The sequence below is a fragment of the Paralichthys olivaceus genome, chromosome 8 (genome assembly GCF_024713975.1).
Source record: "Paralichthys olivaceus isolate ysfri-2021 chromosome 8, ASM2471397v2, whole genome shotgun sequence".
NCBI classification, from domain to species: Eukaryota; Metazoa; Chordata; class Actinopteri; order Pleuronectiformes; family Paralichthyidae; genus Paralichthys; species Paralichthys olivaceus.
In genome coordinates this window covers 6,878,971-6,906,701 of record NC_091100.1, presented here as the reverse complement: position 1 = coordinate 6,906,701, position 27,731 = coordinate 6,878,971, and the positions used below count along the sequence as shown (strand labels likewise).

Genomic DNA, 27,731 nt, shown 5'->3' with positions numbered 1-27,731 from the left:
ATCAGCGTCTGGATCAAACGAAGATATACCATGAGATGAAATCACAAACTCAGGCTTCTGTTTTCATGCAGAAATGACAAAAAGCAGCTTCCTGTAATTCTTTCTCAGCACAAACCTGATCCACTTATCACTGCTGTTGACTCTAAATCACTCTAATTAACCCATTCAAACCCATTCAAAGTGATCCTCTCTTTATTTCTGGGATGTCACATAATCTGTGAGATGCTTGTTTTCCTGAAGGAGAATAAAAAAGACATGAGAACACTCCCCTGTGGGTGTGGCCTGCAGCAGCAGCTCTGAGTGGGAGGAGCCTTGAGATGAGGATCAGTGGCTTCACCTTCATGTGTGTGTGTGCGCGCGCGCTCCAGGTTAAGTAGCTTCAGATATAATTCCTTCGTGTACTGTCACCAAAGTGGGGAGATTGTGTAGCTGTGACCAGCATCGACCCGGTTGTCTAATCTGTGTGAGGACAGACTGAGTGTGTGTGTGTGTGTTGGAAGTCTGCGGCTGTGCGCTCTGCTCCGTGCGTCAAACCAAACATCCAGCCGGAGGATCCGAGCGAGCGCGACGGTAAGAAAGAAGGAAACAAGCTCCAAACACTACGTCTGGTTTTGTGCACACGTGTAGTTTTCATTCTTGTGTTGAGTCACAACATGACTCTGCTGTTGTCGGTGCTGTTGGACCACGTGTGTGCGCCTTGTCTTGTTATTTTCGCTTGACACTTTAGACACTGTGATTGACATGTGCGGCTGGGTGGAGGAGTTGGGTGTCTCCAGTGTGTCTCTCTCTGTCTCTCTGACCCCGGGGACAGACTCTGCTCTGGGCTGGGTTCACCGAGAGGGTCCCGCTGAAGTAACTGCCCTAGTTTTCACACGAGGGTCATAGTTGAAGTCTTTTCTGTTGTGTTTACACTCTTCACTGTTGTGTCCTCACTATAGAGACAGAGTGGACCCACCCCAGCTGCAGTCATTGTGTCATAGTTAACAATCCAGCAACTGCAGCCAATAAACCTGCCACTGCTTAATATCAGGTCTGTGTCTGCCAATCAGAATCAGGGCTTATAAACCCTCCAACTATTTACTGATGTGTGTTAATGTATAACTATGAAAAGAAAAACCCTATCAAAATATTAAAGAAATTAGAAAAAGAAATATCAACTACTACTACTACTACTACTAATGATGATAATATTAATTAACTTTATTTATATAGCACTTTTCAAAACACAGCGTGCAAACTGTGGCCCAGATCTACATAAGGAAAGGCTTTTCTATGTTTTGAGATACCTCTATTATACACCAGTGTGAATAACATCCTTAAAACAAACAAAAAAACAACTCAGGTAAAATCAGGATAGATGGTAGGATAGATCCTGTGATAACTTCTATCAGAGCCAACTAGTTACTTAAAGGTCCAGTGTGTAAGATTTAGGTGAAAGGGAACTATTGGCAGAAATCTAATGTAGAATAATCCTCCTGATGTTTTCAGTAGTTCGTTTCATCTAAATTGTATGAATTGTAGTTTTCTTTATATTTAAATACTTTATATTTACATGGAGGGGACCCTCTCTACGGAGGCCGCCATGTTTTTTACATTAGTCCAGACTGGACAAACTAAACACCTTTTTAGTTTTTATGACAAGTGAAGCTGCCACAGTTTCTTTTTCATGTTTGGAAGGAGAGGGTGAGGTGAGGGGTGTTCAGCTGCAACATGCAATTTCAACACTAGATATCACTAAATTCTACACACTGTACCTTTAATTGGTTACTCAGTTGTCAAAAAACCCAACAACAAAAATAAATAAATAAACATGATTGATTATTTCCAACAAAAAAATGCCAAAACATTTCTGTTACCAGCTTCTCAAATGCGGCTGACACACTCTGCCGGACTGATTTCTTTGGCCAGGTCATTTCAGAGCTTCAGGCCCCTGACTGAAAAAGATCTGTCTCCCTTTAGATTTTAACCTGGTGTCTGGAACAGTGAAGAGACGTCTCAAGTCGTGTGAAGGTTCATAAAGGATTAAGACGTCTAATGTCTAATCAGCACCATGTAGGTCACGCAGGGCCTTCAAAGTAATAAACAGTATCATAAAAATAAACAGGGATCTGATGAAAAGCAACGACACACAAAAGATAGGTAGTGTTGTGTCTATGTGCTGTTGTTGTAAGGCAAAGTTATTTTACTGCCTCACATGGAGAACAAGCCTGAGGGCATCTCACCTGTGAGCATGTGACCTCGGATATCTATAATGTAGAGGGGGTGCTGAGTTACCGGCCCACATTAACATTTAATGGCCGACCAGCGTGTGTGTGTTCACGTGTCCAAATCAATGTTCTCCACAGTCACCTTATGCAAGCTCAGCTTTTCTTTTCCAGCCGAGAGAAGATGTCAAACACGAGAGGCCGAAAGTGTGTTTTTGTTTCGGTTTTCTCTGTGGAAGAAAAAGTCTGAGGAGTCATTTCATCTTCAGTGTGATTTATTACTCTGCTGCTCGGGGGCTTATCTTCCCCCCCACCTCGTTGTGTGTGTGCTCTAAACTCTGTTTGTATGAGCTAGCTGGTTGTTTGAAAAGTGGGTTAACAGATGTCAATTATTTGTTTAGGGCTTAAACTTGCATTTATTTTTATTGTTGACTGATCATTTGATTATTTTCTCAATCAAGCTGTTAATATTTGCGTCTATAAAATGTTGGAGAGTTGTGAAAAAAGGGGATCACTCTCTCCGATGGTCGACATGTCTCCAGAAATAAAGCTCACTGAGTTGGTTTTGAAAATTGTTTAAAGCCCTCGAGCAAACAACCATTGGCTCTTCCCTGCGATCTGTTTTGAGGGCGTTAAAAATACAAAAATCACAGCTCATCTGCAGTGGGACCATATTCAGGCAGTAAGCTACTATAGAGGCAGGAAAGGTGTGAGGGTTTGACAACTTTGTTTTTCTAACAAAGCAGCTCCACTTTAGCACTGACACGTGTGTGTTGCTTTAACGCTTGACGTGTTCCTGACCTTAGGTGCTGACGTGATCTTCATAATGACAAGTTCGACAACCACCAATCACTGTGTCCTGCGTAGAAAACACAACATGGGCTAATGAAATGCTAATATCCCATGCTAGCTGTTCATACATTGACAAAGGGAAGTACACGGGAAGTTACCTCCACAACCGTACGATCACACAGGTTCACTACCTCCTCTCTCCAGTCTCACCTTGATGTTTAAAATCAGACAGGTCACGGGTCACATGCAGCGGAATGAAGGAACAGACCAAAAAAGCAGTTCGTCAACGCATGACGTCACCCGATTCAAGTGAAGGCATCCGCTGCATACGTGTTAGCTCTCCATTAATCTCCACTTGTTTCAGACTGATTTATAGAGAAATCCCAGCTGTCGTCTAGATTTATACAGTCTCATCCCTGTTGTGTATAATTACTGACATGCTGCTGGTGCTGTGCCTCAATCTGCTCACACCAAACTCCAACTTTTCATGCCAGCGTTCCTCAACATATATATCGGTTGAAAAATGCTGCAAGATTGTTCTAAATTTCACGAGGCCTTATGAGGAGTTACCTGAGGAATGAGATGAATGTGTGGCTAATCAGTATCATCAGTATGACGGGACGCAAATCTCACACAGTGAAGCATCTGTTTGGCGAGCATCATAACCAGGACATCCCAGCAGACTGTGGATAATGGTCATACTAATGTCATTAGACGTATGGGCTCAGGTCACAGGTTTGTGATCGGGATCAGACCAGCTTCACCTTTTCCCTGTTCGATGGCCAAGAGATTTTTAATCGTATTTGGTTTTAAATTTGATTGTTTTTAAGAAACTTTGGAGACTTCAGCAATAGTCCGATAACCTAAATGGTATTTAAGCAATCTAAACCGGGCCTCTGTTGTAAGTGAAACATTTGTTGTAGTCACTAACCCAGCTGCTGTTTGTGTTTGTGTGTGTTACCTGCTCCCACCATGAACAAGCAAGCTCAGCTTTGTCTCATGTTTGGGATTAGCCCGGCCCTCGCTGCTCGCGCCCTGACGCTGACTCTGGAAGCTAACAGGCAACATGAAAGCTATGTGGCAACACTCACTGGCAGCGTTTCTTAAAGGCTCAGCACAAAGTAAAGCACCGCCTTTTTAATACGACTACTATTTTGGATTAGAGGTGGCATTAATCTTCTTATCTAACTCCTGGGAAGAAGGGAATACGCTCATTTCCCACAATGTTAAAAGTATTTCTACAATAACATTTAGTTTTTTTTCTCAAAGAGTGTCTGCATGGTTGTGAAAAAAATATGGAACAGGATTTATTGGTAACATATTTAGGCTGTATTTCAACCTAAAGAGCTGCAGAAAGATGGAAACTATGTAAAAATATAATGCAAAAAAGAAAATATACTAAGAAAAGGCAATCTTAATGAGGAACAAATAATAAACCTTTATTAGTGTGGCTAATGCAGGACAGATTAAAACAAACGCACCTATGTGTTGCAGCACACTGGCCTTCCACTTGAATGTGTTGTGAAAATAGTAAGAGATTGTGGCTAAATCTGGTTAAACCACTTCTGTTGTGTTAGGATAAACTGCCACAGAATAGAATAGAATAGAATGCCACAAGTTGTGTTAATGGAGCCTGCAGTTTGTCATAGGAAAGTGTATATATGAGTTTGCATCTAAAACGTATTATTGGAGAAATGTACAGTCACATGAATTCTGAAGTAAACACGTTCCTTTCCTCGAGCGATAATGTTTAAAATGCAAAGAAAAGTTTGTTTTAAAAGGGTTAAAACAGGCTCATCCACACCCAAACAAATATTTGACATAGATGAGCCCAGGAGGTATTTTCAGTCTGCGCTGTTTTTCCTTTAAAAACCAGAACTCGACGTCTAGAGTTATCTCTGTCGACTCACAGTGTATCAAAAACGTTCTTTTCATCCTCTTGGCTAATTACACAAGTGCAGTGCTGCAGCTCGTCTCTCCGACAAACATCTCTGAACTTCACAGACGTGCCTGTATCTTCTGCCCTCCCCCTCCAGCTCCATATGCAAACATGGCCTTTTTTCTCTCTTTATCAAATAGTGATGCAAATGAGCTGCAGAGGAAGTATAGCAGGAGTGGGATGCGATATGCACCCACACTACACACAGTCTTATCACTGACAGAAGCCCATTGTGGAAGCCTGTTGTGTTGCCACAGTCTCCTCATACCAACATGAGAGCAGGGCTGATGTCACCGACCCACATTGTGTACATACAATGTGGTAATTTAGCCTGTGAGGGTCAGAGGAAAACATGAGAGATAAACACGTGTAGTGTAAAGTTTCAGGAGGGAGGGGAGAGTATCTACCCCTGAGGTCGCAGAGGTCATGTATTCAGTGACATTACTGCACTCACTTTTGGGGAGCTGGCATGTCGTCCGTCCTCATAATGGTTGAAGATATCTCAATTAGATTGCTATGAAAACTTGTGGAGTCCTTGTCTCCAAAGGATGAATGCTAACGATATTCAACCGGATTTATTTAAATCTGGTTGAAACATTCATTGGGATGAATTGATTGTTTCATTTATCTGTGTCATCAAGTCAATTTCATTTCAAAGTCCAAACACCCAGAAAATGTTTTGACATTTCTATAAACCTCACTATTGCTAATAAGGCAGTGTTTTGAAGTTGAAAATTAAAGTGATGAATAGAGAAAATATTCAACATTAAATTGCATGGTGAGCCTGATAGCATGTGAATGTTAGCATTTAGATTAAAGGTGCACCAATATGGCTTTCGGCTCTTTAGGCAAATAATGTTGTTGTGAGTTATTTGTCTGATCGGCAGAAAGAACTTGTGTGTATTTGTTTAGGCCGGGAGACTTGTGGGTTACTCCCTGGGAAGTGGTGAAGGAAAATCAATATACATATACTGTCAATGCACGGACTCACGCATACAGAGGTGGAGAATTATGTCAGACTTGCAGGAAACTGTCTCATCTGTCTGTAGAGTAAACCTTATCTCTTCACTGGAGCCGGAACTCTTCCAAGAGATCTGCAACGTTTGGAGTTAGCAGCATAACTTTGATGAACGGGGATAAGGGCTCTTGTGTCCGTTGCATGGGTGGCCTTTATCTACTCTATATAGCGCTCAGAGTTTAGAAAGGTGTATCTGTCCTCTCAGGGTCTCTGGTGCAGCTGTGTTTATTACCAGACCGTAATGAGGTAGCTGCTATTGTTGTCGCCTTGTTTGAGTTGTGTTGAGAAGTCTCTGTGTCTGTGGGCAGATACAGACCACGGTGCAGCACACAGCCACACATTTTACAGGTGTGTATATTTGAGATCAAGATGGAGGCCGAGTGCTCATGAGTAATAATCAACATGTTAATATCCAGCTGGTACGGTTCCATTGCAAGTCCCTTGTTGACCTACACCCCCCTCGCCTGTTCTGTATGTTTGTGTTAATGAGTGTCTCCTCGTGATCACTGAGCAATATGGTCGGATCAGCCTGTTTCTGAAACCAGTTCCCAGCTGAGCACAACAGCCAACACCCTGTTAGCCTTTATGTGTATGTGAAAATCCACAGACGTGCAGCATGGAGCAGCACTATCTTCTTACATAATCACAGCCTTATCTCATAAGCAGGTTACGGTCATTTTTCAACACCTGTCGGGCTTGTGCTCCGTCAGACACTTTGAAGGTGGACACTTAGATTCACTGTAACTATGTTAACTCTATGTTAACTATGTTACTGCACTAGCATCAGGATCTCAGACCAAAACAAATGCTTCTTCGTTCACACCTCTCCCTTCATTCATGTTCTCAGTTGGCTAGCATTGTTAGCATAGCTGTGCTGGGTAGCTCATAGACTGTATGGAAATGGTGGCAGCTGTGTTTGTGTTGTTAGTGTTACCTGTTTGTGCAGAACGTTGGCAAAAAATGAGCTTGCAACTTGAGCTGGGGCCATCTCGCTTTATAAACACAAAAAAACAAGACTCGTGAAGTGTGATGAGGTACCGGAACCAACATCGGAGCCAGAAAGACAGTGGCAGTAGTAGTTAGATAGCGAATGAAAATGAAATAGTAAATGATTAAGATCAATTCTAACAACAAGTCTGTCATATCGGCATAAACCTAATGTTATGTTTACATGTTCACAACCTGTTTCGACTGCCACCAGGTTTAACTAAGCTTCAGATCATTTTGGGAAACAATTAAGAATTAGAACTAAGACATTGCCACTTATTCAATTTTCTCAAAACTAATTGACCAGAGAACCTAAAAAACCCAAATGATATGATACAGATTCCAGTCAAATAATACTGAAAGAACTGATGGTCAAAATCAGTTTGGTAAGTAAATCATTAGAATTTTTAAATTAGTTCTAAATTACCTGTTTGAGATATGTTCATGTTCATGTCACAGCTTTGAACATGGGTTCAGTTTGAGTCTCTACTAAAGATGAATGGTCTGACACCCTGGTCACTGAGTTGCTGATGGGAATAATAGACATAGATAAGAAAATCACTGGCTTTTTTCCTTCCTGCTGTTGATTGGATAAAGACTATAAATAGTCCCACCAGGCACTATCTGGCTCTACCTTCATATTTCAGCGGCTGTTATCACTTCAATGGGCCTGTTGTTCACATGGTTACCATTGCTGCCACCGGGCGACTGTAAATTTCTCCTGTGTGAGCGTCACCTTCAGAGCGAATGGGCCTCATGCTTCATCTCAAAGATTTGAACGAATAGCTGTTCTGAAATGTTTTTTAATTAAATCTCCCTGTGGACCTGAGGGTTAAAACTGCTGTTAGGCAAGAAAGATGATCTCTGTTCCGAGTGAAGGGTGTGTCCTGCCTCTGAGCTGTTTGCCCAGACCACGCCTGCGTGTATGAAAAACCTGTGGAGGACAGAAAGCTGACAAAGCAAGAAACCAGATCAGAAAAAAAGGACAGATCTCCCAGAGGCCAACATTCCCTTTTCAGTTTCCGACCATGTTTGCTCTGGTACTTGAATTCTTCTGAAGAAAAGAGACGGAAGTGAAACACAAAGGCCATGTTGTCATTTTGTCATCATGTTTACCTTGGGAGTAAAGATGAGACCATGTTATTATGCAACCTCACCACCGAAACCATCCCCACTGAATAGAATTAGCGAAATCTCCTATTTCTGTAGTAATAGTCAGACTTATTTTCACAGATTAACTAACTAATTGGGACATTTCCAGGTTATTATCTAATTACTTGTTTGTAATGGTGAGCCAAACAATTATTTCATTCTTTGTACCAAACAAAACGCTTAACTTAAAAATAGACAGAAGTACAAAATAATTTTAATGGAAACTTATTTAAAAAAATACATATGAAATATGAATACATATAGAGTTACAATTAAACAATTGTAAATGTAAAATATATTTGAAAATAAATAACTGGATGCAGGTATTCGAAATGTCAATTTCTTTTCTTTTCCCTGTTGCTTTGTTTTGTCTTTAATTTGAACAGCTCTGTTCTAAAAAGAGGCACCGCCATGTTTGTGAAGCAGAGGAGCCACTACAGAGGCAGCAGGCTGGCAAATCATGGTCGTCTTTAGGAAACAGCTCAAGTTCTCCAAACAGACACTTGCCAGCTACCAGGGTTTGGTTGAGGATTACAGTGTTGTCTCATGGGAGGTGGGCTACAGAGTGTTTACTGTGGCTCGAAGGAAGGAAGCAATCAGAAACAGCATGGAAGCTACAGAGCCAGTATCAACATGGCTATGGATCAACCAGAGGGACCTGTGGCCGACGTTAGGACCTGCTCAGCCCTGACTGACCCGCCCGGGCAAAGTTGTCGGTCTTTTTCACCATATTACACCTGGGAAACATCAGTGAGGATGTGTCTCTGTACATCACGAGATTTATCCGCTCAGATAAAACCCACAGGAATACTTTTAATTAAAACTGCAAGTCCAAGATGAAGCTTAAGTTAGATCTATTTAAAATAATCTAAAAAAAACCCTTGAACTAACTGTATATTCACTGAGGAAAATCATCTGGTTTCCTCTGCTCTGTGGATTTTGTCTCTGTCTTGAGACGAGGACACAACAAATTGGTGTAATTATCAAATTACCATAATTGGATGATTGGAAGTGACCATCAGGAGAACCCAGAGATTTGCAGACTGTAAACAAACAAAATGCACGCAGACATGAAACTGCGTTCTCCTGTAAACCTTCATGACAAGAAACTACTTCAGAACCAACTCGGATTCTCTCAAACGATGTATTTTTTCATCAACCTATATTTTGACTTTCCTCTCAGGGTCTATTCAGGTTATTTTGGGCAAGTAGAGCAGTGTCTTCTGGGTAAGTGTTGGCTCACATGCTGGCTGAGACACATCATGACAGCACATGCAGACTGTAGGTCATGACTTTCACCAGTAAAAAGCATTTTATTCCTCAAAACGTGGCTTTCTGTAGTGGAATATATATTTATGAGAATCTCATTAGTTTGTTAGGTGTATTATAAGATGCCGGTACTTTCAGCTGTGATTTATTGAGTTCTATATCCAAGTCTTCACCCTGATTGGCTGGTTGTCTGAGGCAGAACCATACAGCACCAAATATGCATATTTGAGGGGAGGTGTATTGTTGTCTGAGAGCAGCTAATCGTTGCTTAAACCAGGCTAATCCTTCAGTCTGTTGAAAAAAACAGAATAACAACAGAAATGACTTAAGAGGTTTTTGACAATTACAACTGAAAAATAATCCTGCCTGTTGGACAAACTGTGTAATGACTGAAATACCTTAAACATTTCTGGCATTTCTGTTACTTATTGGCCGATATGGGAAAAATATTTGTTAAATAGAATCAGTCCAGATTTACAATCTAAAATGTTGTTATGTTTTAGTTAAATACAAGTTCTGTCCACATTGAATTTTACTCTGACCACATGCATGAAAAAATGGTTTATTATAAACGTCTCTCTCCAAATAGATATAATGTTTTCTGTGTACGACTCCATTAGTGGCTTCTACAGTATATTGCACCGCCAGGGGAAAGATTGCACGTGAGAGTGTTTGATGACTCCTCTGTAGCACACGCACCCACGCACATCCACTCCCTCCATCTGTCTCACTCGCTCTGTTTACACGACCTCACGCTTTTATGAATGCTTGCGTCTTTTCCAAGAATCTGACATTTTTTGAATTGTCGCCGGCCAAAACGGCAACAGCAGAGTAGAGCACGCTGTTTGAACTGTGGTCAGTGTTTTTACTCATTGTACATTTGAAAAGCCGGTGTCTGAGAGTTTCGACCCGGCAGCGTCGTGTGACATGATTCCCACGGCCGCTCCGTTTTTCTACCGGAGAAGTGGGCAGTTGTCGGCGGGGAGTGGGCCTCTCGCAGCTGAGGAGGGCGCCAATGGCATCTCAGCACTAATTGGAAAGGACAATAGTGTTATTCTCCGGGGAAGCCGGCATCGTGAGGATGTGATATTGATGTTAGATTCCTGCAGAAACGTTAGCAGCTGACATGCGATTGGTTTTGTTGCTTATTTTTCATGCATGTGAAGATTGCTGCTGTCTTTTTCCCCTCTACCTCCTTTTCTGTAGATTTGTACTCACCCTATTTTTCCCTGTTACACCCTCCCTCCTCCTGCTCCCTCCTTCCCTCGCTCCCTCCTCCATTCAGTCTCAATCCAAGTGGCATTCGGAACAGCTTACTCATGTCCAGTCACTTCCCACCATGCCTTGCCTCTCGCACGGACACTCACTCCCTGGCTGCCTCTTGACATATCTTCATATCTCCTTTTTAATTATAACAGGACAAGAATGAGGTCTTCGCCCGCTTAAAGATCCGTCCCTGTTCAAGATGTTTCAGTGGAGGTAAGAAACCAAACACACACACACACACACTGACACACACACACACACACACACTGACACACACTCCACGCTGCTCTTACATTCCATGTGAAGAATCCCACCAGCCGTTACTCTCGGCTGTAAGTGAAAGCAGATGGTAAAAGTTTGACTCGGTGCCTTGTTTTGCCAGAACTATGCCCCAGCACCACAGAAACATCCCCAACAACCACAAAGTGAATTTTGAAGAAGGGGGATGAGCTGTGATTGGTCAGAAGGTGGTTTTAGGGGCAGGGTCTAGAGGATTTTTATCTGGTGGTGTGGCGTGCAGCTGCTGCGTGTTTTACACTTTATCCCCTGCTGGTAGAATCCATACTACACTGTATTGAGCAGTGCGTGTGTTGTTCGTGACACATTTTTACTTGGACTATCTCATATCATTGTTTGTCTCCAGAGGATGAAACATCCTGACTAAAGATTTAATTTAGCACTAACATGATAATCTTTTGTTTTTGCAAAGTATCTCAAGTATGCCCAATAATTGAGCCATCCAACAAATAAAATGATCTTTGATTTATTAATTTATCAGTAATTAACAGTAAATAAAGTCTGTTTTTGAGTTAATCCAGTAAAACAAACAAGCAGTTGGAAGCAGTCCATCACAGCAGCTAACACAACTGTAGACTATTATTCTGTGTTCCTGTTAATAGAGAAATTATATATGATCTCTTGTTTTTTTACACTATTCATGTTAAACTGTAGTGATATTCATCACTAATATTAACTGTTTGCAAGAAGAGACAAAACACATCCTATCGAGCTTCTTCCTGACGAGCAGGCGTGTGCTGGGAAACATGTTATAGCCGAGAGCTGGATTTTCCTCAATGTTGTTGTTTTTAGCTCCACGTCGTCTCACATTAACATGGTTACTCCAGTGATGTCAAATAAAACGTCTTTCCACTCATGTCCTCTCCAAGGGAAACAACAACTTAGTTCCTCTGTGCAGGGAAAAAGTTGGCATCTCCCAAATTTCCATGGTGCTTATGTGAGTGTTGGAAGTGATCTCTAAAGCTGCCCACAGGCTATTTTCATCTTAAATAATATATATATTTTTCATCTAAAAAAGCAAAGTGAGCACTGCAGATTCTACTGCCTACAAATGCATTTAGAAGTTCAAAAGAAGCACATACCAAAATTGTGTCTGATACACAAAACTATCAAGCTTCTCTTTCCCCCTTCAGTTCAGCCTGGGAAGCTCACACCCAGTCGCTATTCGCCTTCTGATGTCAGAGGAGATGTTTGTGTAATGAGAGTGATGTCAGGGGGCCTGCAGGAATCTCCTCTGGGCGTCTGAGATATTCCGAAAGTCATTTGACAGCTCGGTCCGAAGTCCAGAGCGCGGCAGGCAACTCTCTGAGCCAAAGTCGAGCAAGATGTCTCATCGGAGTCATCTGACTTTGCCTGTTATTGTTCTCTCTCCTGCGTTCCTGTCATAGCTGCTGTCTGGCCATGCAGAGGCAGAGGGGGGGAAGCGCTGTGCTGAAATCACCAGTCACCACATTGCATCTCAGTGCTGCTATTTTCAGATACAACTTTTTTATGGTTCCATGTGTCATGATATCTTTTCCTCTGGCTCCTCAGGTCCCCTGTGATTATTCCTCCTTCTGTGGTTATGGTTGCGCCCGGCGAGCATTCAGGAACATCCTCCCTCTCCTGCCTATGACATGGTTTAACCCACATATGATCCGGTCACCATGATGGCCTCCATGGTTGTCAATGGAAACCGAGACGGGCAGTCTCTGGTGTTGAAGGGGGTGGATCCAGAGACCTGCATGATTGTTTTCAAGAACCACTGGGCTCAGGTAAATAAACAGAACTGAATGAAGGCCAAGGCATCTGAAAGATGTTTTGTAAAAGATCTTTCTAAAAAACTATGTATACAAATATAAGAATACAAATTTGTAGTTATAGAGGGAATTATGTGCTGTATCTTTTTCTATTGTCTTAGTTTTAAATGACCTTCACTAAGTATGTTTGTTTGTTTGTGAATGATTACACATGAACAACTGAGCAGATTCTTCCACAGAATTTGGTGGATGGATGAAGTACGGGTCAGGGAATTTACCCATTTTGGTGCGGATCGGGCATTTTCCCCATTTTCCCAGGGAGTAGCTCATGCATCTTGATGAAAAATAGCAGGCATATTTAAGGGGCTGAAATCTATGAGTGTGTGCAATGTGGTGCAGCTTGATTGAATTACAGGGGCTGTTGGGCCCAGGCAGAGGTATGTGCTCTACTGAGTGCCAGACTTTGAGAACAGTTACAGCATGTAACTCCAAGTGAAACCACAAATTGTCATTTCTACATGTATTTCCAGGAGCGGAGCTGCAGCTAAGGTAATTTCCTCCTGGCTCCAGCTCCGCATGTCATGGACAAATATGAAAATAGTATTAATCTCAGAATTTAAAAGTGAAGAAGCATATTACCCTAACTTATGTTGAACTACTCCTTTCCTCCCAGGTCGCATGTGTGTGTGAGGAGTTTGATGAAAGAGATTTTCACTCCATAGATTGTTTTTAAAGTAAAAACTATGATGAGGTATAACTATCCAGTGTCTTTAACCTCCCTCCGGACTTCTTGACGGAGATCAGACCAGCAGTTTAGGACCCACATACAGTTACGTCATCATCAGGAAATACAATGAGTGCAAGGTTGCTCACATTCAGCTTCTGCAGACAGTGACAAACTAACCAGCTAACTCCAGGCCAACCAAACAGCAGGGTGGTCATAGCCAGTGTAATCTTGGAAGTGTGGAGCCGACTGTCTCAGATGTTTGGATGTTTGCAGCAGCGTGTGTCCCTGTTGACCTCTGTGGGATCTGGCAGCCGGCTTTCCCTGCTCCTCCCACCCCGAGATGAACACACGTTACACTCCCTGAACAAACTGCAGCCGTGTCACAGGCCAGGCATTGATGGGATAGAAGCGTGTGTTGGTGGCTGCCAGTGGGGGGTCCGACCCTCCTGTCAGGGGGTAAAAAAAAAAAGTTCACTAAAACTAAACTCCAGCTAATGTTCATCACTCTCTGCTTGATTTGATTTCATTCCTTTACATTGGGTAAGAAGTTGTTGTAGCCTAAAATACCAGAGAACTCTGAGTTCCAGATTAGAATTTTTTTCTTCTTTGTCCCTTGAGGCGAAGTGACTGCACAGCTCCACTCCTACAGAGTCTCCTTTCCCTGCTTAGTTAATCTGTAGCCTGATAAGACTCCTCTTGACTTTGGTTTCAGTTCGGAAAAAAACCTTGACATCAGAGTAACGTGTTGTAAGTGATATTGGCCTCGTCTCTTCAGCTCTGCCTGCTTCACAGCTGAAAGATAAGCTTTACGTTCATTTGCTCTGTCTTATCTGGCGCTAGCAGAGTTCATGGTGTTTGCTCCGACGTGCAGAGTGATCGGAGCGTTGCCGTAGCTGCCAAAAAAAATCTATAGACGAAATCTACAGATGGTGTGTGGGCAGCTTGTGACTTGTCAATATGGCTCTGCAGAATTTCAGACTCATTCTATTTATGGTTAATGTCACGTTGCCGCCAGTAAATCTGTCAGTTTGTGAATGTGGTTCTGTTTGGTGACGTGTGGAGTTTATGTTGAAACATCTTCAGGCTCGGCTTCACGTCTCAGACATTAGTCCAAAGAGTAGATAGAGCCAGACAAACATAACAGATGAATAGTTATTGTATAGTTTTGCTGATTGCAGTGACATTTCATCTGACGGGTTAGGAAGGACACTGTGATGATGATTAACTGGACTGTATTTATATGCAGTTTTCCAGTCGTATCGACCACTCAAAGTTCTTTTCAGTCCAGGTTGCATTCATGCACCTTCTATAGGAGCCGCTTTTTCTATTAAACACCATTCGTACACTGTCAGGGTTCAAGGACACCTCAGAATGACAGGAGGTGTTGGGGATCGAACCATCATTTGAGTGTACAATCCTCTCCTCCATCATGTCATCTGTTGTTATTTACCTGGGTGAGGTTTTGTTGAGCTTGTCCTAGTTTTAAAATCGAAACCTGGATCCTTCGGTGTTCATTCAGCTTGAGCCCGGTGCTCGGTCACATGTTCAAAGCTGGAGCCGTCACATGATCCATGTTCTGGTTAATAATTCAGATTATCTGTCAGAGCTTTCCTGAAAACATAAACACTTATTAGCAGCTGCTTTGGAAATAACACGTTTCATGATTTAATAAACCTTGTGTGCAGCTGACCTTGGTATTGTCAGCATTAAACCAGCAGGCAGCCTGAGACCACCGTCCATAAGTCCACTAAATCCCTGTCTGATCCTCAGACCTGGCCCCTTCCTGTCACTTCAGTAGCAGCTGGAGATCCTGAACTGGACAGACCCCCAGGGCCCAGGCCTCTGGGTCAGGCCCCATCGGGCCCAGGCAGGGATTACAGAGTCTGTTCTCTTGTTTCCATCAGCCGTGCCCAGCTCGCTTGTGCGCAGCCAGTTATTGTCATGGCAGCAGCAGCAGGCTGGGGACACTGGCTCCTTTATTGTGACTCTGGTTTCTATGCAGCGGACACACAAGGGAGGGACCTGACTCACAAAGGACTGTTTCACTCTGTGCTACCACTCAGAGTTTATCTGCACTGTGCTGCTGGTTTATTTACACCTCATCGTTTTTTGACACTCATCCTGTGAGGAACAAGAAATTTAATTTAATTTAACATGGTTTAAAAACTCTGTCTATTCAAATAAGATCTTGTACCAGGGATGAAACATCAACAATATAGCAAATATGTTATGGGAACAGTAATACTCATACAATTCCTTCTTCATATTTGATAATGAATGTATCTGAAAAGAGTATCACTGACCATCAGTCAGCAGTGGAACAACGAGACACACACTAAATTAAAATCTCACTGATACAAACAGGTTACACAAAGATATAGAAACAGTAGTTTAAATTTAGTGGTTTTTATTATAATAATCTTAATTTTTTATTTATTTATTTAAATATTATATCCCTTAACTAAAATCTTCCACTAAAATTGTCTCCGAACATATTTAATTTTAAAGTCTAATTTTAAAATATATTGCTTTTTCTGCATCTCTTTCTGTTGACATGTAGTTGTGATTTATTCCAGTCATTATAACATAGAACTGCAGAGATCTGTAATAATCCTCTTGTGTCCTCTGTAGGTGGTGAAGATCCTAGAGAAGCATGATCCCCTGCGCAGCACTTCCACCCTGTCCTCCTTGAGTGCCATCAACCTCAGCGCCGGTTTGAGCAGCGGTCCTCGTTTTGGCCCCGTCCCCGGAGACGAGGCGAACGCGGTGCAGAACTATGTGGAGCACATGCTGTTCCTGCTGATGGAGGAGGAGAGCGGTCAGGCCGGCGCCATGGGCCCCATCCTGGAGTTTGTAGTGATGGAGAACGTGATGGAGCGCCTCTTTGTGTGGAGCCTGCGCAGGGAGTTCACAGACGACATGAAGCTGGAGCAGCTGAAGATGTACGAGATGCTGGTGGGGCAGGCGCACCAGCCGCTGCTGCATCACAAACCCATCCTGCGGCCGCTCATGATGCTGCTGTCGTCCTGCTCGGGCACGGCGGCGCCTTCGGTCGAGGCCGAGCTGGTGCTGCTGCTCAACCTGCTGTGCTGCGTTCTGGCGAAGGACCCTTCGGTTCTGGAGCTGTTTTTCCACACCAGCGAGGATCAGGGAGCCACCAACTTCCTCATTTTCTCCCTCCTCATCCCCTTCATCCACAGGGAGGGCACAGTGGGCCAGCAGGCCAGAGACGCTCTGCTGCTCATCATGTCGCTGTCCGCTGAGAACGAGCGAGTGGCCAAACACATCGCAGAGAACACCTTCTTCTGTCCGGTCAGTCACTAATGAGGAGTTTCTTCTCCGGCAATTCGTTGTGAGCGAGTGGGTGTGTTGTTGATGTTTTTACAATCAGTAAAAAAGTGAAACTTTGCACCCTGCCTCTGCCTGCTGTTCCACCGCTCACCTGCACGCTCCAGGGATTTCTGTGTTGTTGATGGAGAATCTCCTGCTGAGTTGTTTATGTGTGAAACTCAAACAAAAAGAAAGTCCAGACCCAACTGTGCAAAGTTCTCCAGAGTTAATGTCTCAAAAGAGCAACAGACAGAAAACAACCATTCACACACTGGTAGAGAGGAAACCCACGCAGGCAGGGGCAGAACTGGGATTCCAACCAAGAAACTTTTTGTTATGAAGTGACGGTGCTGCTAACCGCTGCACCAACGTGCCAAGCGTAAAATTCAACCTCTTTGTAAAATTCATTCTTCTATCCTTAATAATCCCAGTCCTTCGGTGGACTAATTAATTTACCTTGACTTTTCTGAGCCCCTGTAGACCAAAATATGCAGATGCATTCATGGACCCACTCAAAACAAGGTTAAACCATCTCTGGCATTGAACGTTACAAATGTCTGGCATTCATAAGATTATCGCACGGTCGTGAGCAAATCCCATGTAGAAATGAGCATTTACCCGCAGCTGCAGACTGAGCAGTGAAAAATGTCTTTTGATGAGATGCCAGCTGAATAACAGGAGCGTGTGTTTAATTGGTTCCACTGGCAGGCTGCAAGGATAATCCTATAGAGGACGTGCACATCACTGCCACACTAATGATCCACTCATTTACAGAGAAATTGGACTGAGCTGTTACAGGCTCTGTTGTTTTAAAAAAAAATCCTGCCTTGTAAATACTGAGACCTACTTGATAAAAGAAAGACAAATCATTTTGTCCATTCGTCATGTAGAGGGTTTGTTGGATCTTATTACCTTATCATGGTTGTTATCGCACAAGTGTTATCAGCCTTTAAACCTGTTCATGCTCAGATATCTAGTTTCTGGAGCTGACCTTTCTGAGGCATTAATCCTTATGTTTGCTGTTTTATTGTGAAAGGAGGAGCTGGGCGGCTGCTGCTGTGCTTTGCATTACATCATCATAACAGTGTAATCATTCACAACATGTTTCATTGAAGTGAGTCTGTTGTTATAAGTCTGTGAACCTGACATCACAGAATTGTGCATAAACTTCCTCATTAATCCGTAATGAAGAGCATTATTTCCTCTATAATCACTTTACATTGGATTATATTCCTTTAGAAAACATGTATGAGATGAGGCCTGTTGTAGAACCAGAGCATGAGCCTGTTTCTTCATACCCACAAAGCTCACAGTCCTTATGAAAGCAAAAAGGGAGTTTGTTAATCCAATTATATCATAGAAAAAAATGTGATACACAAACATAATCAGCATAAAATTCAGCTGCTTATCTCTGGGTGTTCAAAAAGTATCCTCAGATCTTTGTGCAATCCACAACAGTTCAGAAAACATGTTCGGAAAACTGTGCCACCAACTCTGCTTCTGCTTCCTGCCTCTACTTATTGCTCATTAAGTTTAGTTGATCCTGCATACATACAGGGACACGCACATAGATCAATATGTACACAAAGTGAAAAATATATGAAAATGAATATATACATTTATGTGTAATATACGTATACCGACCGGCTGCTATTTTTACTGATATACACATTAATATATTTTCTTGTATTTGCGTTTTTCTTTTAATTTATAATTACAAGTTTATGGTTAACCCATAAAATGTCAGCTTGTCACCATATCTAATACATCACTGTATTTGATATCAGGTGCTGGCCACAGGGCTGAGCGGCCTGTACTCATCCCTCCCCACCAAGCTGGACGTCCCCGGTGATGAGTGGCACGGCCTCCACAGGGAGGACTGGCTCCAGATGCCGTCCCTCGTCCAGTTCCTCAACTCGCTGGAATTCTGTAACGCAGTCATTCAGGTGAACACGTGAGACGAGGCTGCGAGTGCACCACTCTGCCACATGAGAAATGTATTCACACGTTGGTAATGGATGCTGCCTTCTGCTTGACGGCATTCTTCGACTGACATGTGCCCTGATATTGGCTGTTCCCAGGTGGCCCACCCTGTCATCAGAGACCAGCTGGTTAGTTACATCTACAACGGATTCCTCGTGCCAGTCCTCGCTCCGGCTCTGCACAAGGTTGATGCTCCTCTGAATGAAACATTTGCTCTTCACCTCAGTTATTTTCTTCTCTTAGCTTCTTCTTCTGAATACATTTTTTTATGGCAATTTAAAAAAATAATGAAGCCTAGCACCAGGCATGGACAGGCCTCTGACACATATATATATATGTGTCATGTGAATAAAATGCTGAGTAAGTGTTTTTCTCTGCCCATGAATAAGAGACTAAAACCTTAGTTAGTTAAACTCACTCTTTACTTCTATTTACTTCCTTGGTGGCAAACTCATGCAGCTGTAGCTTTATTTGTATATCCTGTAAGTTCACATTTAACACGCAGACAGGGGAGCAACTGTTCATTTAAAATCACTAACCAGGACATGAAATATTAAAACCACAGTGCTGCCCCTGTTGGTAATATAATTCCTCATTTAATACTTTAAATTGTTGCATTTGCTTTCATCTCTCACTAATGACTCCTCTTACCTCTGTGTAGCTGACCCTGGAGGAGGTGATGACCACCACGGCGTACCTCGACCTCTTCCTGAGAAGTGTCTCTGAGCCGGCGCTGCTGCAGACGTTCCTCTCCTTCATCCTCCTCCACCGACACGAGAGCGTCCACATCCTGGATACCCTGGTCAGCCGCATCAACACCCCCTTCCAGGTACGGCTTCAGGACAGAAGTGATTCTCTTGAAAACACAAATGTGCATTTCACCTAGCAGGAGCATATTTCTGATGTTTTAAAATGACCCCGGAGACGCTGGGACTCGCTGGAACAAATGTCTTTTCAAAGCTGTGCGATTGTTGCCATGGTGACGCTCAGTCGCTCTGACTTATCCTGTTAGTGAAACCAGCTGATCTCAGCAGTTTAAACCGTGCGTCTTGTTCCAATATTTTAGTAGAAGTGAAGCGTGGATATGAATAAGTCATGTGCTCTTTACGTTGCTCTTTGACTGTGTAAATGTCTCGGGGAGTTCCCTCTGCTGCTCCGTGAAAAATAAGAAACTTGTTTGCTCCTCACATTTTTGATGTCGAGCCAAGAAAAACATCGACTAACATGCAATGTATCACACTTTGCTTTTACCTTTACATCCTCTTAAGTAGTGAAGTGGTTGGTTTTTTTCAGCTTCGTGCTGTTTGAGTCAGTTTTAGAAGTGACAGACTTTTTACTGAAGGGAAAACTCTTATAATAAACTGTTATTTCATCCATTTTCAGTGTCATCGTCATTAGATATGATAATTTTCAGATCAATTAACTAATCTTTGAATCTATAAAATATCAGAAATGAGTTAAAACTGTTCTGGTTTGTTTCTTTTGTCAGACTCCAAATAGAGGTAGAATATTTAATCTAGTAATTCAGACACCGCTCAGAGCACGTACATGTGTAAAAAAACAACATGTGAAACTGTTTCATCATCTGTATTTGTTGTAATATGTTATATTTTGTTTTTCCACTGAACTCTCCAGTTGGGCACCGTGTCACTGGCTCTCTTCCGCACTCTGATTGGCTTATACTGTGAAGACGTGATGCTGCAGCTCATATTGAGGTGAGTGGCTCGCAGGCCTTTATCCCTGTTACACACTCTGTATGTCTAATTGGTTTATGATATGACGAGTTTTCTCTCCCCACCACCCACCGCGCCGACTCGTGTTACCATCTGTCTGCTCGCTACCCCCCCGGCCCTCTCCCTCCTACAACAATCCGTTGCTTTTTCTAACAGGATCCGCTCCCGTCTTCCTCCCCAGGTACCTGATCCCCTGTAATCACATGATGTTGAGTCAGAGACTCGTGGTGAGGGAGAGGGACTGCTACTCAGTGTCTGCGGCCAAGTTCCTAGCACTGACGCCGACCTGCTGCTCCCCCGATCACAGCCCGCCGCCCCTCCGGCAGCTGGAATCCATCCTCTTTTCCAAGGGTGCAGAGGCCGCCGCTAACCTGGACTCCACAGGTAAGAGGGACGCAGCGTTAAAGGAACTATTTGCCTGGTTTATTGAAGCTTTCTTCTATTTCTGTCCCTATTTAAATTCTTTGTGATGCTGCTGCGCTCCCAAATCTCAGAAATGAACACTGCAAGTGATGCTTGTATTTACAAAATTAAGATTCAAGTTATCGTAAATAAGAATTATCCTTTTACCCACATTGAAAGCTTCTCCTAGATGGAGCCTGGGAGAAGCTCTGAGAAGCATGAAAGCCTAAAAATGTTACAGATGAGTCAAAATGAATGACTGCTTTGTGTCCATATTTTTCATCGGCTTTTGCTTCTGTCAAATCAGCTGCAAGGAGAATTTGTGCAGCCGATTTTGCTGTTCACAATCCCATTAGAGTGAGTGGATGTTAGACGTGTTGCGCAGTCAAAACAAAACAGCAAACGACACAGCAGAGGAAAATTAGAAGTCACTCACTGTGACAGTTTTGAAGTCTGAACAAAACGATTTTAATAAAAAGTATGATTTATTAACCGTACATTTCCAGAAAATCTGTTGAAACATATGGTTTGAGATCTGTGCGCTGTGAAGTTGTTGATCTGCATATAATTGGGACATAAACGTACAACATGGTTGATGATGAGTATTTTATCAAAATGTGAGATCTCCTGCTGTTCGGCTGTATTACATCGCTTGGCCCCCCCGCAGAGACGTGTCAAAGTCATTAGTTCTGCTCCGTGTGAGCGCTGCAGTGAGTCGCCAGCTTTTATCAACATTTCCTATCTGTGTTTCCCAGAGGAAAGAGAGAGTTTCTCAGAAGAGGACGACGAGAACTCCTGCACCATCGGGTCAGAAATCTACCTGGATGTCAGTTACCTTCATTACCTCTACGACGCCCATCTCGGCATCAGCAGCTGCATACGGGCCTGCCAGGTGTGGTCGGCGCTGTACGACGGTGAGGACCCCCCTCCTGAGAAATACCAGCCCGGCGTCCTCGAGGAGCCCTGGCTCAAGAGTCGACAAACCCAGATGGCACTCAAGAGAGTTCCACAGCAGCTGGTGCCGCGCCCTCGACTCTGTCCGCTGCCGCCGAGTGCCGAGCCACCCTCCGTCAACCAGCTGGAGCTGGAGTGGGACGATAGCTACGACGTGTGTACGATGCAGACGGCAGAGGCTCCCGTGGAGAGTAAACCTCCACAGCTGCCTCTCGCTGAGACCCCGAAGCACATCCAGGAGATGAGGAGAACGGCCATCATGTTAGTTAACGGCTCGTACATCGAGGAAAACGAGTTCCAGGATGATGTCATGGTGTACGATCTTGTCGCCAAGAAAGACGCCAGAGATGCCGAGCGTGGGAAGCGTAAGTCCAAGGGGTCGGAATCAGAGGTCGTCCAACCAGGCTCAGCAGAAGTTCCCTTAAAAAATGGATTGAGTTTGACACTTCCAGCCGCTGTGATGTCCGATAAGGGCAAAAACAGCTCGGACGCAAAGGCCAAAGTTCAAACGGATTGTAATTCAAACGTCCAAAGCACAACTGCTCTAGAGCTGGGCGACGACCTGTTGGCTCAGTACGAGGAGCTCATTCGTACGCTGGACATGCAAGCGGGCGGGAAACCGGGTCAAGCTGATGGAGAGTCGAAAAAGCCTGTCCCACCTGTGGAGGAAGAGGAGGAGATGGATTTCACCTCCTTCTCCGCCGAGACACCCGAACCAGAGAAACTACAATCACCGTTTGGGACCAAGTTTCATAGCGGAAGCACAAGTAGAAGCCATTCAGTGCCTTTCACAGGTCAGTTAAGGGATTAGACAGGGACGGTTAGTTCCACTGTCCTGCCACAAGTCTTTATATACTGTATAAACTGTATATACACACTTTCTAACAATAACTAAGACAATTTCTTAATATTTTTTATCTTCTCAGTTTTTTTGAGGTAGACTACTGTTCCTTAAATCAGAGATTGTTCATGAATGTTGGACATATAACTGTGATATTGTGGCCCCCTTTATGGCCCCTGATATAGACAAATCCTAGATCTGCTACTGCAAGATTGTTGATAACGAGTCTTTGTGCAGGTCCGTTTGTCAGCGTGCTGCTGTCTCGTCTGGAGAACATGCTCTCCAACTCGCTTTATGTCAACCTGCTGTTGACGGGCATCCTGGCTCAGCTGGCCGCCTACCCTCAGCCTCTGCTGCGCTCCTTCCTTCTCAACACCAACTTGGTCTTTCAGCCGACTGTTCGCTCCTTGTACCAGGTAACAAAGAAGAGTGTGAGTGTGTGTTAGCATGTGCGGGCAGGACTCTGCCTTTCCTTTACTCTCCTGCTCCTGAGGCTGGTGCAACATCAAGTCATCAAACAGATTAGTGAAAGATGTTGAAACATGCAGGCTGCTTTTCAGGAGCGAAGAATCTGAGCACTTGTGAGTAAGATGAAGTGAAGACGGCTTCCTCTCATCATTAAGTCTGCAGCACTTGGATTTTAAAGTTGTTCCCATTAGTTTATGTGAATGTAATCCTGCGGTTCTTTTTTTTTTTTTTTTTTTTTTTACCAGGTACTCGCCACAGTGAAGAACCAGATAGAACAGCTGGCTGCCACCAGAACGGACTTTCCAGAGCTGATCACCACTGCTCAGCACTGGCTGCTGGCCAGGGAGACTTTAATGGCAGCAGGTAACAACACACCCACAGACACTTACAACTTCTCAAATTCTTTCTTCTCACATGTTGGAAAACCCCGTCTGTATTTTTACAGCACGTGTTTTGCAACAATAACATTCGGGAAAAAAAACCAAGCAGTGTAGAATTCAACAAGCTACTTAGTTTGATTCAGAAATGTTCTACTGTTTAAAATGTTGTGAAATGTTGAAACCACATGACTCATGTTGAGAAGCTTATTCAGTAACTGGGTGTTTGGCTCTTAAACAGTTTGACTCATGCTCGTTAGTATTTTCAACCTCAATCCACTCTAATTCAAATATTCACTTGTTTGTTCCAGAACATTAATAATTCCCTCTCACGTTCTGCTTCATTTGCTAGTTTTGGGATTTTACCTAAATTCTAAATGTATTTATACACTAACATGTAATACTTCATTAGTTATGTCTGGTTGAAGATGAGATTACGTTCTTGGTGAATCTTTGGGAACATTTCTGACTCAACATGACGATCAGTAAACAAACACTTCCCTGTTTTTTGAGTTCCTCGATTCCACCAACTCGTCCGAAACGGTTCAAAACAACATCTGCATTCAACCACTGGTCCGTGATCCGGGTCCAGTTGGGAACAAGAATAAATTCTACTTGATTTTGTTAAGTCGTGTGTCTTTGCAGTTCAGCAGCCGCCTCGGCTAAGCCCCAGAGTTTTTCGGCCTGGTTTTGAACTAGAGTCCCTGCGGTCTCGGAGTTGTACGAGCTGCAAATAACATTGGAAGTGTGTTTGTGGAAAGATGAGAAGAGACTGAAAAGGGGATTTTAAAAAGAATTTTTTAGTTTCCTTACGTTTTTCAAGCAGATCCTACTTTTTAAATTCAATTATTTATAAATGGAGAAATCATCAGCGGGAATATGTTGGATTTGCAAAACATCTTCAATTCCAACGTAGGCATTGTAACAAATTAACTCTTTGTGTTCTCAGATAAAAACCAAAGCGGCGGCGGCGGCTCTACCCATGGCGAGGCGGGGGGGATCCTTAAGAACTCGCCGCCACCAAAACCCAAAGCCATCTCTCTGGACCGGACAGAAGTCTTCGCTACCGTCCTCTACACGGAGTTCCTCAAAGAACTGGCTGCGATTGCACAAGAGCACTCCATCTTATCTTACATTCCTATGGAAGAGTAAAATGTCCCAAAAGGCCTCTGTGACGAGTCAGAAGAGTTAAAAGACTGTTTCATGGTGGTTTTCTATTTTTTTCCAGGCGCTACTTGATGAAGAAACCTCGTAGATACAACGATTTATACAACTATTTTGAGAAGCATATTTATTTTCCGAGCAAAGATAATCACTTTCTTGTGCTTTTTAAAAATTCATGTTTTCGAGTTCTGTGAAGTGTGAGGTCCGACACGTTGAGCTGGAACATCTGCACCACAAGAATAAAGCTCATGGAGGCGAGGTCCAGGTCGACCAACCAAAGACTGCAGAGAGAATTAACAGTCGTTATCTGAACTGCCCTCGTTCTGTGTGGCCTTTCTGGGGCGTCGTTGCCTCTTTGCCGGGGGATTACGCACCTCGGACTCATCAGCATGGAGACGTATTTTCATTCTCACTATTGCAGCTGGCAGCTTTAGACTGGCAGCATCACAGAAACACATCCTGTCCTCTGTTCATCACTTTTAAGCTGCTTTCAGACATGAAATCCAGAAAAATGTCCAGAATGTTGCTTCCGGACGTTTCCCGGAGTTTAGCCTTTCACATTTGAAGAACACAGCAGGAGATTGTCCGAGTCAGACGCGTTCACAGCAACGGGAGAATGTCCGAGGGGGGGCTCCGAAATCTCACGGGAATTTTTTTTCTTCTACGTGTTTGGCATCTCCTTTTGGTCGAGATATTTAAAAATAAAATATATATTCTTCCTCGTCGCGTGTCAGAAACATCATCTTGTGAATTTTTCGGATATTTTCCTGCTGTATTCTCACATGGTCGAACATTTGCATTGTCACAAACCGGAAACCTTTTCATGAAAACGTCCAGAGTTCAGTGCGTGTCTGAAAGCAGCTCTGGTGAAAACATTGGTCTCTTTTTTTTTTCGTGGTGTTTCCAACGTCGTCGTGCGTCAACTATGTTTCGTGTTTTTCTGTTGGTTCACGATGATGACGGTACCTCAGGAGTCTTTCGATGCACGTCCTCCTCTCTCTGTTCTGTAAGCCTTTGGGTGAAGTATCTTTCCCACAATGCATTAGTTTCTCACATTAACGGGGCTGCACATGTTCTCAAGACAACAGCACAAAAAAAAACAGATTGTTCTTCTATTATTGATTTGCCTTATGTCAGTGATGCTTTAGAATGTACATACTGTAACAGAACTCTATGCAAATCAAGGATATTTTGGGTAAAAATGAATTTAGGTTATTTTCAGAAGGGGGCTGGGTATTTAAGCTTTTTGAGAGTTTTTATTGCCACGTTGTTTCTTCACACTAGAGGTTTCTATTGTGTCGTCACTTTCTTCTGGGTGTTGTAGTTGTGATGGATCAGATATATCCATCAGTAGTTTTGCATCTGTTGAAAATCATCTCAGACTGAGGCGTTTCCAGGGGAACCTGTTGTTGTAAATTGCCTTTATTTGAGTTAACATGGTTATTAAAATTATATATTAAGAGAGATTTATTTTGTTATAAAGGTTGCCTCTATTAAAATAATTTACCAGGACAGAAATAGTTTTAAATTTGTGCCTAAATTGTGATTTTTAGTTCACATTATTGCCTGAGATTTAATTTGCAAAGGAGTGATGTGATATTTTATAATGTGAAGATGTTTTACTGGAAGCTGTCCATTGTTTTAGTGTAAATTAAATATATTGTTTTTTATTTATTTTGTTTCTGGAAGCAAAAGAAAGCAGTCGCCATATTTTTTTCATCCAATAATTTTATATAAAGATGTAAAACATGTAATGTGGACATTTAAAAACATTCACTTACATTTCTGTAACTAAGATAATGGACAGCTTAGGGTAAACACCTTTCTAGGAATGATTTACAGAAAGAGAAATAGCAGTAGCACAGTGATTCAATCAATGATGTCCTCTCATAAATTCAATTATTACTATGTTTTAAATTTGAAATGTGTATTTTGTTCTTAGTGAAATCCATCCTATTCTAATTGTTGCTATGCAGGTGATGAATTATGCGCTAGGATAGTTGTGTTTTTTGGAGACGTATATTTGTATCAGATCATGTTTTTTTTCTTTCTCTGGTAAAAGAATGTCGCAGAGCACTTTATCAACCGTTTCGTACTGACACAGCCTTTCAACCAGCACAGGTTCAGTCTAACACGCCCAGCAGCTCGTATGACAATCACTGTTTCTGTGGTGTGAAAACGGGTCCAACACAACGAGGCTATAGATTTGTTTCTGTCTCTTAAGAATCCAAAGCCTCACCCTCTGTGATCCGGCCTCAGTTTTCTGTCGGAGAAGTGATCAGGTTGATGTTTGTTGCTGACGTCTGCGATGCAAAGTCATGCCTCTTTCAATAAAGACAACTTCTGCTAAATGAAACCGGACATTGTTTCCTCCTCTTTAAAAACCTGCTGCTTTCTCACTTGAATATATTCTCTCCTTTTTTGCCAGAGGTGGTTTTGCAGCTGTTTGCTCTGTGCATATTGAAGTTCTTGTTTGATGCACATTTCCCTTCATGAACATTCCCTGCAGAGAGATTTAGCTCAAAACTAGGTCTCGTTCTCACAGGAGTTTACCTCCTCTGTTTACGTGCAAACTGTGATGGAACCTTTTGACAGCTCATGAGCACAATATCAATCTTTTTTTAGCAGAGTAAATTGCATTATTTTATACCCGTCAGTCAAAGATGTTGTTACCTGCGTCAAAAAACATGAAAATAAGTCAGTGTGGGATAAACTGTTGGAGAAAACACTGTTTATATTTTCTGCATCAGGCAAATCCTGGTGCACTAGAAGCTGCCACCTCCTGTCACTACTGAACTTATGTCAAAATTACCAAGCAGCGTCACAACCATCCCACATCTATCGTCACATCGTGGACTGTAGATAGAAAATTCAAAGTTGTGCACTACGGCTGATGAAAAGTCTCGAGAAACAAGTGCAGACATATCGTCATGGCAGAGCTCCCACGGTTTTAGAGGGTGTGTAGCAGCAACAGACTGTTACTGCTGCAGCATGTCCGCAAAACATGTCCGTTCCCATGGAGAATGAGACTCAAATGAAATTCGTCCAATATGGAAGATGTAATTTGTCTGCAGGGGAACAGCTGCTGT

General features: G+C 42.8%; 1 protein-coding gene across 1 annotated transcript; it reads left to right on the top strand.

Moving 5' to 3' along the window:
• The first annotated feature begins 346 nt into the window (after nt 1–346).
• fhip1aa (FHF complex subunit HOOK interacting protein 1Aa) lies at nt 347–27,003 on the top strand. Its single transcript, XM_020101219.2, has 13 exons — nt 347–570; nt 10,780–10,840; nt 12,458–12,678; nt 16,022–16,702; nt 18,508–18,666; nt 18,802–18,888; nt 19,365–19,532; nt 20,339–20,418; nt 20,618–20,820; nt 21,594–22,586; nt 22,871–23,049; nt 23,347–23,464; nt 24,428–27,003. The coding sequence occupies exons 3-13, from the start codon at nt 12,571–12,573 to the stop codon at nt 24,628–24,630; spliced, it is 2,979 nt and encodes a 992-aa protein (XP_019956778.2). The 5' UTR covers nt 347–570; nt 10,780–10,840; nt 12,458–12,570; the 3' UTR covers nt 24,631–27,003.
• Nucleotides 27,004–27,731: the final 728 nt, after the last annotated feature.